The 14888-nt window shown below is 34.1% G+C and overlaps 1 protein-coding gene across 5 annotated transcripts in view; it reads left to right on the top strand.

The window, feature by feature from the left end:
• The window catches only part of LOC114126659 (protein couch potato), a 57928-nt gene that overhangs the window by 36089 nt on the left and 6951 nt on the right, over positions 1–14888 (top strand). For 4 of the 5 annotated variants that reach the window (XR_003592617.2, XM_050202210.1, XM_027990659.2 and 1 more), the window contains exons 2-6: positions 7266–7343; positions 12157–12210; positions 12306–12368; positions 13770–13917; positions 14716–14861. Coding sequence is in view for 4 of the 5 variants with exons in the window: in XM_027990659.2 (XP_027846460.1) it covers positions 7266–7343; positions 12157–12210; positions 12306–12368; positions 13770–13917; positions 14716–14861 (489 nt within the window). In the remaining variant the exon portion in view is untranslated. The remainder of the gene's footprint in view (positions 1–7265; positions 7344–12156; positions 12211–12305; positions 12369–13769; positions 13918–14715; positions 14862–14888) is intronic. The other variant, XM_027990658.2, reaches the window with a different exon arrangement.

Genomic DNA, 14888 nt, shown 5'->3' with positions numbered 1-14888 from the left:
ACTGGAAAGGAGTGATAGAGGAGAGGGCCAAGTACACCACTACTACTCGCGCGTAAAGGTATATATATTTATTATATACAGACATACACGTAGGTACACACCGTAAACAAGGCATGCGGCCTCGCTATTGATCCAGCCCCGGGTCACGGCCACCCCCTCACCCCTATAGTACCACGACCGAGTCCACTGAACTCCGCCGCTGCCGCTACCACTGTCGCTACACGCTACCGCGATCCCCGGAAATGTCTCCTCAATTCCAACACCACCTCCACCCCTATACACCTGTGCAATAACCGATTAATTCACCTATCCCTTTCCCAAATTATTAATAATAATAATTATATTATAATGCCTTCTTATAATATAGTAGACAAACAAAAACTATCATCGCTATTGACAATTTATAATAACACATCAACGCAACATCAAACTCCATCATATTAGTATAATATTATTATGATTTTATATTTATCATCGTTGTTTATACGCGTACTCATGTCATTCCGAAAACCGTCAGCTGAATGGGCCCAGCGTCATGACAAATTGCCCCCGAATACGCGTACAATACAACAACGGTGGTCGGCGCTTACTGGTACGAAGACAACCTCCTCCCACCACTAGTCCCTTCGTTGCCACGAGTATGTGCACGTGTGTATGTCAAATATCGTGACTAATGATGGCAGTTTATTTTTTTTATACTCCACGCACGGTTAATAAAATAATATACACGTAATATATTAAAAAAAAAAAAAAAATACTATATAATATTAATACTGTAATAACGATTTACGACTATCACCGCACTAATTTAATATATTATTTTACTGCTACACTGCGGTTACAATCCTATATCTGAACCCGAGAGATGGCTCATTTGAACAGACACGAGTCGATTGTGGGGCGACAATTTTCGTACGGCTGTCCCGCGCCTTCGTGCACTGCTCTCGAGTCTTCTTTGCTCGCTTTCGTACCCGACTTGATGGATAACTCAGACTGCGACATTGCGACCCCTCACTGTGTGACATACGATGTTATTATTGTAGAACTCTACGGTCAGACACGCCAACTCGCTTCTTTATTATGATCGTAATAATATATTAATATTACTAAACAAATCGAATATAATGATTAAGTATAACAACAATAATCACAATAAAATAATATTGTCATATTATTCGTGAGAAAGTATATTCATTTTAACGTGTTTCATTCGATTATATTTTCTCAAATACAATCAAATTTATTCTTATTATTATTTTCACGATGATTAATTAATAACGTATTTACAGTAATAGGCAAAATGTAGTTCAAACTACATGTACATATCATGATGATCGTGTATGACATTGATAATATAGATCACGACGTGACACGATTGGACGTAATAAATTAATTCAAAACATAAAAACATAGTTCGCATTCACACATTAACTGCTTCGTAAAATTAATCGACGCAAAAACGGTATGTGTACGCATGCAATCTACACAAGATGTCGAACCTATATCTAAGGTGACTCACTTAAACCCGTTATAGTTATGCATCGTAGCGTGAATGAAGCCGCCTTGTAATATTTCGATCCAATTTTGTTTCATTTCTATCGTAGGTATAAATATATTTTATTTTCTCCTATCTTGGTCGGCGGTCGCGTTTTCATCAATCAAAAAACTTTATTACATAACACAGTACGACAGTGAGTACTGCGTGCGGTCTTCGCTTAGGTTATCTCATCCATCAACATATTATACATGCATGTATAGTGATAGTCGACCGACTATGAGAATATTGTGGTTTATTCGATGAAAATTATATTTTCCGAAAATACATTGTCGGTTGGTCAAAAAGAAATGATGTAAATTTTATATCCACCAACACCATTACACATAATACGACATATTATAATAATGTCCATTTATCTCGAACGCGGCACGATGACGACGACGTGAGTATGCGGTCGTATACATTTAGTTATCTGCTATATACTGATATTTTGGGTCGACCCTTGTTCTGAGGTTTTTACCCAACAGTAGGTATGTAATCTGTCTAAAACTGCGCATATATATGAGACAATAACGGATGTATGGCCTACCCACGGTGGGTTACCCACTGTAGTTTCGTCTCTGAAGGATTTCGACAAATGTGTTTGGAAGTAGGGTGTTTCCGCCCTAATTTCGTGTAGGCCATCTATTACATATATTATAGTTGTAATATAAAAATTATTATCATTATAATAGTACACCTATGTATACTAATCTTTATGAAACTGTATGAAAAAAAAACACTGAGAGGTAGGTAGGTACATAATAATATATAACATTGTGTATACATTATATTATACGACGTTGTAATAATACTCACAGACCTAAAATATACTTTATGGTATATCATATTGTAATAACACTGAAAACATCCGGCGTTAACGTATTAGAAAAACGATTTTTAACGAGGAAACCGCCGTCGCATAAGAATTATTATTTCGCATTAAAATATACTCGGCTAAACATAAGCACATAACCCAAGGTACACTACAATGAATGTATTATTAAACAAAACATGCTTAGCAATGAACAATGTATATAGTCTACACGCTGCCAGGTCGTAATATTATAATATTCAGTTCCATACGTCGGGGAGGATGAGAATTTTTGGTGACACTGAAATGTGTAAGGTGGATTTTTATTAGTAGTATTTAACTATTTATTATATCAAACTATTAGATAACTGTGATATTAAAAAACACCCTTTTACTACAATAAATACAAGCACTTTACGCTTTAAATTGTATTATACATGTATACATTTGTAACAGAATAGTAATTATAGTTTATTTTCATCCCCAATAGGTGGTTAATAAGAGAGTAATAGAAGACGAGTCATCATAATATTTTCCACCGCGGGTGAAAATTTGTTTAGGCTGCACTGCATTATACATAAATGTATTTCGTTTGTCATTTGCCCTGCACTTGTTGGGAGAGGTTTGTGCAAATACTTTGTATTACTTCAGCAGCGATCGTTGAAGAGCGATACAGTTTTTATTCTCTTTGTATGTGCATTTCTCCAACACCAACGATGATACTTGGCCTCTGGGTTCGCACTCATCTCCTCCAATCAATTGCAGGCTCTTCGGAATTTAACATCGCGCCCGTGTCTTTCTAGAGATTCTTTTCGCATTACTATCTCGTTATTATAATAATATGTTGGGTTATACGACGATTATACTTTCGTTAGAAGATTTCGGCCGTCAGAGAACTGTTTTGTATACTTACCCACACAAATAATTTACTTTCCTGTAGTTATTACAGGCCACGTCTTTTATCAGATAGAATCGTTGTCGATGTTACCGTTATTATATTATGTTTGAAAAGTGCAGTATTGTAAAACACGATGAGGCTGTCGTAGTATTATATGATATGACGATTATATTATTTTTATTCATTAATATCTCGCGTAAATCACTTCTCCTTTACTGCAAGATATATAATATAACATAATTATATATAAATACGTAAAAATAATAAATAACTCTGTTTTTGTTCGAGTTTTTATTTTTTGTTTTTAAAATCGAGTTATTTCAAAATACGAGAACGCGATAAATGAAAAAATCGTTTACCTTCGCACACACCTTATTCTCTTGTAAACATCAAGTATTTAATTTTTTTTTGTCGTCCGACTAAAACATGTGTCGCATATATATCGTAAGAGCGCTTTGTTTATAAACACGGACACACAAGCGCGGAGTTAAAAAAAAAAAGTCCACTTCCACTCGAAAACGAATTGCGTGTGCATATTATATACATCGAAAGCGCGCAAGATCATTATACCGTATGAATAGATTGTGCAGATGTTAAGGTACGTTGTTCGTCGTGTGAATGGTTCTTTAATATGTGAGTGTGTGTAAAACCTCTATATGCGCGTGATTTAATCCCAAGAAAAATTAAATAAATAACACACTTCGAACCGGAAAGACAGTTTTGTAAATAGACTCATATAAACGTAATCGTCATACTTTACTATCTGTCGTCTGTCCGCTTGTCCTGCTGTAGCCCCAACGACTAAATACTGTCGATATATTTTGTCTGTCGACTTATGCTTCTCTCGTTAACAGAATTGATTTTCGCCAAATATGACCAAACTTCTAAGGCGACGTGCAACGCTTATCATCTCACAAAAGATTCGTTGGACCAATAACTGGTGTAATGCACTGCACATTTAAATCCTGTGATCATCCGATAAATTACTATTATAAAGGTAGATAATATAATAGCGTGCGTATAATATAATGGTAAACGGACGGTTCAACGTCTTTGAAAATTGAGTTTACGGACGTATCGTCCCCGCCAAATATGAAGATAGGATATTTGGTCCCAGGTGTATATCGATTTATAAGACATTTACGACCTTTGACTTGAATACATACCCAGCTATATGAAAAAACCTCTGTTTGGATTTTAACGTAATAATACACATTTATAAATTAAGTTTAGCTCACACTACCTGTCCTTGTACTCCACAAGTCTTATCTGTATTAGAATATAATATATTTCTGAATTTTCAAAATATTTTATTTTTGACATTTATTCTAATGTTATAGTTATTTTTTACTCTTAATCATTTGATATTGAATATTTTTGTATGATTTTAATTTTCGTGTGAGAAAAAATATGAATTAGAAATAATCTAATTTGATCAACAAATGTTTAACAAATATTGAATTAGTTGCCAAACTTTATATCATTTGCTCTACTCGGTGTTACTAAAGAAACTGATGAAAATAATGATTTATAATCACGGAAACCATAGTTTCTAAGGATTATATACAACTCCTGTGGAATAAATATTCTATTTTAACAGATATTTATTTTAGACGAATTAATATCCTAGATTCGTTTATATTATAATATAGAGTAACTCAGATGCTACACTTAACGGTTTAATGCGGATTCGTTGCACTGAATCTAATCACCGTTGAGAATATTCAGCATTTCGCACCTGGCTTTTATTGACCGTTGTAAATTTTCTTGTAGAACACACCTATTGTGGAAAATTGTTCGTGAATTATTAATTCACTTGTACTAGTGCACCACAGAAACGAGTTTGTAAACATTAATAAAGAGTGTTATCGACTCGGCCGTTGCCGGTTGTGTTGATAACGCCGTTGCCATGGGCACGCCGTCCATCGTGGCGCCCAACCTACCCCCACCCCTCACGACTTCACTACCGAGGCCACCAAGCAAAGCTCCACTATACTTTATTATTATATTATATACTACCTACCTGCTCCACACCACCGTCTCAACCATCGCTATCGTTGTCGTCAATTTTTATTCGCCTACCTGTGCGTGTGGTGGTGACGGCGACGGCGAAAAGGACTACGCGAGGTACATGTTATATACATATAAAACATTACATTTCCACCCCACCCGAACGCCAATCCTCCTGCACCTCCCCGCCGTGATCGCACGCCCAACCTAAGGCCATAATCTATTTACGGCAATTATGAATTCTGTATACGTTCGAATAAAAAGAAAAAAAATACATCACAACTATAAAATAATACGTTATAGTCACGCTCGCTCAAAGTTGAAGTTAAATTTTGTTAGTATAGTTTGGACCCTTTAAAAAGTGACATGCCCGACCACTCTACTTACTTTGACGTTATACAATCAATAGACTCTAATAAAATAGAAAAACTATTCATATATACAGTCTTACAAAATATTATATAACTATTGTTATAAATACATTATAACTAACTGAATCATTTTTCTAATAATTTCCTTTTTCGCGTACCATGTTATATAAACAAGTATTGTTTAATGATGGCTGTTACTATTAAATTAGCATAATTTGTTTACACCTATACATTATATTATATTGTACGAGTATATACGCTAAAATATTATTAGATTATTAGCTTTTTTTAAGTCAAAATATTGACAAATACAGTATTCACTAAACTTCACAAATTATATTCGTAACACCAGTAGGTATAATATGTATAATATCTTTTTGTTTTTGTCTGAATTTACAATTATATTAATAATACTTAATAGCTGTGTTTAGTGTATACAGACTATAATAAAAATGTATTATTGTTATTCGCTATTACCATTGTAGACTGACCGGTACACCGTTAACTTCATGACTATTTTAGTAAAAACTAAGTTTATTTTGAAAAACTTTTTAAAGTTTTTATGTTTAATTCGTTTGAAAATTGAATATTCCGCTCAGTACCCAGGAGACCGAATTTCTGTGTAATATATTTCTATGTGTACATATAAAAATATATATATATATTCTATGTTAGTTGTAAATTTTTCCGCTTCGGCCGTAGCGTGGCGCACCGGTATATATATCTATTGAACTAGTCCCCTCCCCACCTAGTATTTAAACATCCCCAGGGCCTCTTCTTTTTTCTCTTTCCAGTGGCTCTTAAAAAAAACCCCGTACCCTTAGAGAGGCACTCTTCTCATCCACGACGTCTATATGTAGATACACGTACGTGCGAAGGGGGTATATTTGCTGTATTATTATTATTATTATTTATTTTTTATTTTTTTGTTACTCCCCCAGTCGAGTGTTTCTCTGTCCCGTCAGACCTTTCGGTGGTTCGAAAAGTCACGAAACTACCACCCCTTACTTCACCAGCGTGACACGGTGATGACCTTTAAAAAACAAAGAGAACCAAAGCACAACCCAGGGGGTTTTCTTTTGTTCTTTATGAAATGCACTTTATATACAGGGTGGAATTTGATGACATAAAAACAACAAATGTATAACGTACAGTTATGAAAACTACATTTACGGCAGTTACCCGAGTATAAATATTATTATTAATTACTGTGTTGGTCGTATGAACGTTCCAACAAAGTATTTTTTATTTATTTTTCGGAAAATGCTTTTTTTTAATTTAATTGACATTTCGTACGAGACATAATACCACAAAAAATAAACTTTATTGTTAATGTTATATCCTGTATATATATATTTAGAATTTCGTATACTTTGTATGTGTGTGTATGAAAGCGAAAGTGCGCGCGTAGGTACGGAAAATCCAAATTGTATTTAACTTAATGGAAAATCGCCGTCGGGAAAACAGGAAATTACAATTGTCACGCACACGTTGTAGTGGACACGCAAGGGCGGTTCCTCGATGGGGTTTTAAATATGAAGGGAGCAAAATTGCTCAACGAAAATTTTAGCTAGTAACGTTATTATTGTTTCGTTATTGTCAGAATCTAATGAATTTGTTGTTTTTTTGTTGTAGGTAAGAACGCTATTTGTCAGTGGTCTACCAATGGATGCCAAGCCACGTGAACTGTACTTGCTGTTTCGAGCATATGAGGTAATATAAAAACTTTATGACTTTACTATAACATTTTTGACAATAATATAATTTTGTATTACAACCATATATGAACCAATATTGTTGAGATCATACGTATTATATTTTATTTTTAAATCGAATTTATATCAATAACCCTGTCGGTTTCGAACCACAAAAATAGTAAACCCAGCTTCCTTGCGTATTATAGAATTTACAATTTTAGAATTTATTATATATAAAATATAAACATGTTATTTCGTCATTCGTAATCCACCGATAAAAAGTCTGCAGATTTACTACGATATTGTAGGTACGGATCATTAAATACAAACCGACTATTATAAATTATGTGTACCTATTATTACCGTTGGAGATAGTGAGAAAAAACTTTGAACATTAAAATGTCATTGGAAATTTTCAAATCTTCATCATTGCACTATTCGCTGTATGCTTATGTATGTATTATTCAGCAGTATTTTTTTACTTAATTGGATGCGTTCAATTGACAAAGTGTCACGAAGAAATCGGAGAATGAAAGTAAATTTTGATAAAATTATGTACCTATATAGTATAAAATATATTTAGTTGTTCATCGAATTTTTAAAAACATTTTTTATTTCCGGGTATTTGTTGAAACGTTTTTCGTTTCTGTGTAGTTAATTTTTCCTAAAAACATGCAAACACAATATTATACATGATAATGTAATTTCCACTGATTTAATAATCGTTGTATTTTACGACATGTACTTATTTGTACTTTCTATAGGTAGGTAGCATATAATTAATTTAGAAAATGTAATATAACTTTACACTGAACCTTTATTTCTAATTTTTAGTTTAAAAAATTTCAACTGCTAAATATACACATAATATCATCAGGAAGGCTTATATTGTAATTATATTATATACATTGATTAAACACGCCGTAGTTCAATTAATGTATTGCAATATCACATAGATACATTGTTTCAACCGCTTTAGCTATGTATAATACTCACTCAAATACATTATATAATGTCCATAACAACAAACAAAATAGCCGTCAGTAGCGTCATAATATAATATATTAAAAAAAATCTCGTTACACAATGTTTATATAATATTATATTCTCAATGGTCTATCTCTGGAAGTGTAGTGAGGGGATGTCGATAGTGACTTAACACCCTCAAGGCTTTAAAAATAACAATATCTAATTTTAAAATATCAACGTAGTTGATAGGAAAATAAATGATTTTACTCTAACCGTTTATTTTTACTTAAAAATAAAAGTTAACGTTTATATAATATGTAAATTGAAAAATGTTAAACATAGCGGCTCGTTTTTATCTGCAGTTCATTTAATATACCAATTAAATTAAAAGGAAAAATAGCAAAATTATATTTTAATTATTTAAATTATTATTTATGAATATGCAGAATCTATAATAAAAAATATAACTTTTATAGTTATGGATTTATGATAATTATATTTTTTTAGAAATTGCCACTGATATTTAATGTATTAAAAAGGTAATTTTACCAACATTTTTTTTATAACGTGCCCCCAAATCTAACATATTTATAATATAATGGTTGATATATTTATTCAAAGTTAAGTTTTAGCTATAAGAATAACTATGTACTACGATTATATACTTTTAAGACAGTAATACAGTAGTTTTTTGATTTTTATATCAATTTGGGCTGTTATTATTGTCTAAAATCAATATAAAGTATTAACTCCCTTTTATTTTCTTATTGATTTTCACACAACATGTCCTTACCACATCGATTTGACTTTAATTATTATAATCTTTTTATTCTTACTTATATAATATTTAGAAAAATATATTTAACTTCAGCTTGCAAAGTTTAAACATTTTAAAATCATAAACGATTTAGACGTTATTTTGTCTAGGTAAATTATTGAGAAAAATTTCAAATATTTATCGTACATCTTTAGAAATCGCATTCAGTTTAATAATTTTTTAGTTTTCTATATAAAACGTCTATCGATGACTAAACATTTTTTTTTCCAATTAGAATTGGACAATCGTTAAAATATGCCATTGCGGGGTAATAAACATAATATAATAATACGCTATATCGTATTTTGTGTGAAAAATATATAGTCTGATAATAATATTAGTATAGCTGCAAACGTCGAATAATGATAATCTCATAATGACGGCGTCTATCGGTCGGCAAAACTTCTATTGTAGTGTAATGCTCGGCATACCTACCCGTGGGCCCCGACTCGAGGCGACCTATTACGGGCCGTGTCTAGGCAACGGGCGAACTACACACCGATATAATAATGATTTGAATTCGCGTGCAAAACCGTACTATATACAAACCGGCGAGCGTGTGTAATAAATATTACGCGGTTATGTTTTTATACACTGCACACTCGCCCCCTCGACGGTGTAGGGTAGGTACCTATATAAAATACTTATTTCGGGCAGGTCGAAATACGTAATAATAATCGGAGTCGTAAAAAACCCGTGAGTGGTGGTTTTCACGTGATCGACGTTCGATTTCGAGCTCGTGAGACGAGCACAGACACCGCATTAAAAAACGTCCGTGCCCCCAATTCCCAATAAACGCGAGCGAATACCGCGCAGTCGCTTTTCCGATTCGTTTGACACCGTGGACCACTTTTAAAAACGATTTTCGTGACGCGATGAAAATCGTCGTCGGCGGTGGCGTCGACCGCAGCTGGATTTAAAAAACTCGAATCGTGTAATCTCCGTCCGTGATTAAAAAAAAAAAAAAACACATACCCGTCCGGATCACGTGCGATACTGATAATCCGACGAAACGATCGTGTCACCGTTTGCGTGGAACGATTTATGCATTACTGCATAATATCGTGTTATATATTATAATACCTTAATAACGCGTCCGTTCGAAGGATCACGACAGTCCCGAAAATTCCGGTGGAACCCGATCGAGTATGGTTCCTAATTTTTTTTTTTTATGGGCAGATCGAGGCCCAGACAAACGAATGCAACGTTGCCAATTTTTCTATTTCGTTTTATTCGTTGTGCTTTACGAGTCGTGTCGGAATTATATATTTTAATCATACAAGGCGCCATGCCGTGATTATTTTCACTGGTGGTTTCTCATCAATTGTTGGTAAAAGCGATACGAGTCAAAGGTACACTATGCTCGACGATTACGGTTATTATATATTTTCTACAAACGACTCGGTCTGAAACAGCAATGATGATAATTCAGCCAATTGAGACTAACGATCATAAAAATATAAACTTTATTTGAAGACAAAAAAATAGTGCAGCCATAATATTATGGCTCGCAATGAATATTTAAGAAACAAAAATTCTATAAATTAACTAAAATATTTATTAAAAGTGGGTTTTAAATATTTAGGGATACCGCATACACATATTTGATTTATTTTTGATACACATATTATATATACTTATTTTCTTATGACATTTTTAATTTTTAAGGACAAAACCGACAATATTTCATTGTATTTGGAAAATAAAAACGTATTTCTGTGCTCAATCGTACCGTATTTCGAATTCCTGATTTTTGATTGCGTCTGTACTCAATTGGGTCGTGAAAAAGTTAAACTGTTTTCAATCGAATTGAAGCCCAAAAATTCGATGCGCCGACACCACCCGGTGCAGTTTTATTTATGTTTGAAAAGCTACACGCTTTTATGCGAGATTGACGCGTCCTTTATATGACGCTCTTTCCCACCATTTTCAATAATATTATTTTAGTGTGTTAAAAGACGAATCAACACCGTGAATAAACATACATAGGATATATGTGATTAGGCATGTATATACTTGATTTTCCAGACTCCCACACTTGCAGGCTTCACCGATTGACAACGACTCGCTTTTCGATTGGTATACGACACTCGACGAGTCGCAGTTATATAGGTTCTCGATACGCGTTACATTACGTATTTCTCTGATTAGTTTTGAAGCATTTAATTAAATTTCTTTTCCAGTTTATAGCTTTTGAGTTATCGTCCTATTGTTGTATTAGGTGACATATGGCGTTGGCACGAAATTGTTTTATCGGAAACAAATAACATTACTGCTGCTATTCGCGGGAACGCCTGTTTTTAAAATAATAAACAATTAAATTACAAAATATATTATGTTTACCGTGTTGAGGTAACTGGTTTCTAGTCAGCGCAGTCATAAAATAATATCTGATTGCATTTGTATAGTGTCGAAACGCATTCCCTCTGTACGCTCTTGACACGAATTCTTCAATTTTCTCGAAAGTCGGAACTAAAGTTTACAACTACAATATGCAAATGTATAATATCGACGACAGGTTCTTAACGATCCCGATGTATAAATAATGATATAATGTCTGCAAACAACGCGAGAATATTTAAAATAAAATCAACTCGGAAACAACGTTTTTGGATGTTACACATAATAAATAAAGCACTGTGACTTGCGATCGTATAATATAATATCATTCTTGGCACGCCGACACTGATGTTCGTTTTTTTATTTTTATACGACAGTGTGAAATCGACATTCGCGGCGTATGATAAATATAAAAACTCATTCTTATTCGATCCGTTTTCGAAATCCTCTGCGAATTCAATAGTAATGACTTGCCACAATCGGTAATGTGGTTCTTATCAACGACGACAACACCGCTAATCTTGAAATTTGTACCACAAATGTATGTACTCTCTCGTAACAACAATAAACGGTTCATCGGTTTTATTATCGTAGAACAAGGTTTATTGTTGTCGCGAGAGGGTACATTTTTTGTCGGATATTGCTGTCGTTACATAGTATACTAATGTTATATGTTTTATTTATTCATTTTTTTTTTTTTTAGGGTTACGAAGGATCTCTGTTAAAAGTTACAAGCAAAAATGGCAAAACAGCTTCGGTAAGCACAAATAACTGACCAAATAAAAGTCTTAAAATCGTAGTTGTAACATCGTTATGATATATTTTTGACATCCCTTTCATCGTTTTTTGCAGCCAGTGGGTTTTGTTACGTTCCAGACACGAGCTGGCGCCGAGGCTGCTAAACAAGACCTTCAGGTGCGTTTTATATTATTATATAATATATATATATATTATGTATGTATAAACTATATATACAATATAATGTGATTTGTATTATTATTATTATTATATTACTTTCCCGTGATAAACTCTTTTTGAACTTTGATCGAAACTTCGTCCCCGAACGTGATGTGAGTTTCTAAACATCGTGCCATCACAAAACTTTATACCTCGAGATGTACCGATGTGTGTGTGCGTACGATTTAATAATATCATGCGAGTATAACGCCAAACATACCTTTCCGTCCTATATATATTATATATATTATACAATATAGCATTACGCTTATCACTAGCATTTAAAAATAAAACTATGTATATATACTATATACGAACAGTAGCCATACACACACGCATAATAATAATGTATATAATAATATGATATTATATTATATTAAGACTTTTATTATTATGTGAGAGGTACCGTAATATTTCACAAAGTATATATACTGTCGTCACGCTAATTCCACCCCTCCCTGTAAAGTTGACTTCACGACATTTTGCAGCGTACATTAAGCAAGAGAGTTTATGACCCGGAAACGTAATAGACATATTAAACCGTAGACGTATAAAATCACTTGGTTTACCTGTACGGCCGCGATGTAGAGGTTAATGTTTACTACGTCGAATGATTTTTTAGCTGTTTAAAAAAAAAAATTATAAATAAAGCGAAACGCTCTTTATATATATTACATGTCTGTTCAACGCTTAATTAACTTACTGTACATATCATATATTATGTATACGCACGTTGTTTATTGGCTCTAAAACAGAATGAGATCTATGACTTAAAAAGAGTCGTGTTCAGCGTTCGTTTTTTACCGTCATAACAATGTTCATATATAAATGCTTTTATTATTATTATCAATCTATACAAATATTATTATTATTATTATATGCACGTAAGCGTTAAGACCTTATGCCGAGCGGCCGTAGTGTACCGATTTTTATGTATAATATATAAATATTATATACATTTAATCGACAAGTAGTTTTATATGTCTAAGGGCCAAGACTTTTATACATTTAGATTATGTTAAACGATAACCACAGACGGGTAGTTTCCGTAGTGAATTATAGCACCACGAGTACGACGAGCTCATATATTATATAATTATATTTATTAGAAAACGCTGTCTCGACGTATTATTATAATACGTATCACGCGTAGTGATATCATATATATATATATGTATTGGCACCGCGCGAAAAAAAAACAATACTGAGCAAAAAACTTTGCGTGTCGCGTCCGTATAGACTCGCACCACTCCAACCCTTAACTCCACCAAATCGTAGTCGTACTCGACCGGAAACTGCCCGCTCTGTTTACCGACACGGGATGGTAGCACTGTATTGTTGTGTGTTTGGTTTCGGCAGCAGGGCGTCCGGTTCGATCCCGACATGCCGCAAACCATACGGCTAGAATTCGCTAAAAGCAACACGAAGGTTAGCAAGCCAAAACAGCCCGCCAACGCAAACGTCACGCCCAACACGCACCAAGGCCTGATGCACCCGCTCACTGGACGTAAGTACCTGCAAACCTCGTCAACTTCCCCGGCACCGACGACCAACCCCGTCCGCCGTTACTTATAGTTTATTATATTATTATTATTATTGTTATTTTTATATAATACATACATATATACTATATTGTGTGCTCCTCTTTATAACTCTGGAAAACGAAACGAACTGCTCCCGATAAAGACCCACTGTTGGGGGTGGAGGAGGAGAGACTTTCCTCTTAGACTCTTTCTCTCTTCCGGCAGACGTTTCGGCCGTGATGGTCGACGACGTGGCTCTGTCGGTTAAGAGACCGTACGTCCTTTCCGTCGTACTTACACCATAATATCGTATTATACTGTTTTATTCGAATAATCTCAGTTCTCAGAAGACGACATCCACACGGACGATTATTTCCGTTTATTGTTGTATGCGAATCGGCTACTACACTAAGAGGATCCTATTATTATCATCTTTCAAACATATAATTAAATATTTGTAAAGTTAAAAAATAATATACTGATTAAAATATTGTAATAATCGTTATAATATTATGTTTTCACGCAGATAATAAATAGATACTAAATAGTATATTCTCCTTAAACAGTGTCGAACAATTTTATATCTATTCAAATCGGATACAATTTACTATTTAGCACTACGTAGATCGGTCGATACGTACCGTTCGACTTCCCATCGCCACTTTCGTAGTTCTTCGCTCTACCCCATCACAAATACCACCCCTTATCCGTGATTTCTTACTCATACTTATAATCCATCGTTGTAACATACTTGTATTTATTTTGTCTTTGTCACCGTCTAGATCTAGGCGCCCCGTTCTTCACCGGCGCTCCAGCTGAGTTATGGCATCATCCATTGGCGTACGCTGATATGCCGACCGCAGCCACGGCCACGGCTCTACAACACGCGGCTCTCGTCCATCCGGGGCTACATCCGCATCCTCAACAGGTAGTGTGTGAAATATAAATTTAACAA

The sequence above is a fragment of the Aphis gossypii genome, chromosome 2 (assembly GCF_020184175.1).
Source record: "Aphis gossypii isolate Hap1 chromosome 2, ASM2018417v2, whole genome shotgun sequence".
NCBI lineage: Eukaryota > Metazoa > Arthropoda > Insecta > Hemiptera > Aphididae > Aphis > Aphis gossypii.
Note: the sequence above shows the minus strand (reverse complement) of the source record. Positions and strands in the feature narration are given on the sequence as shown.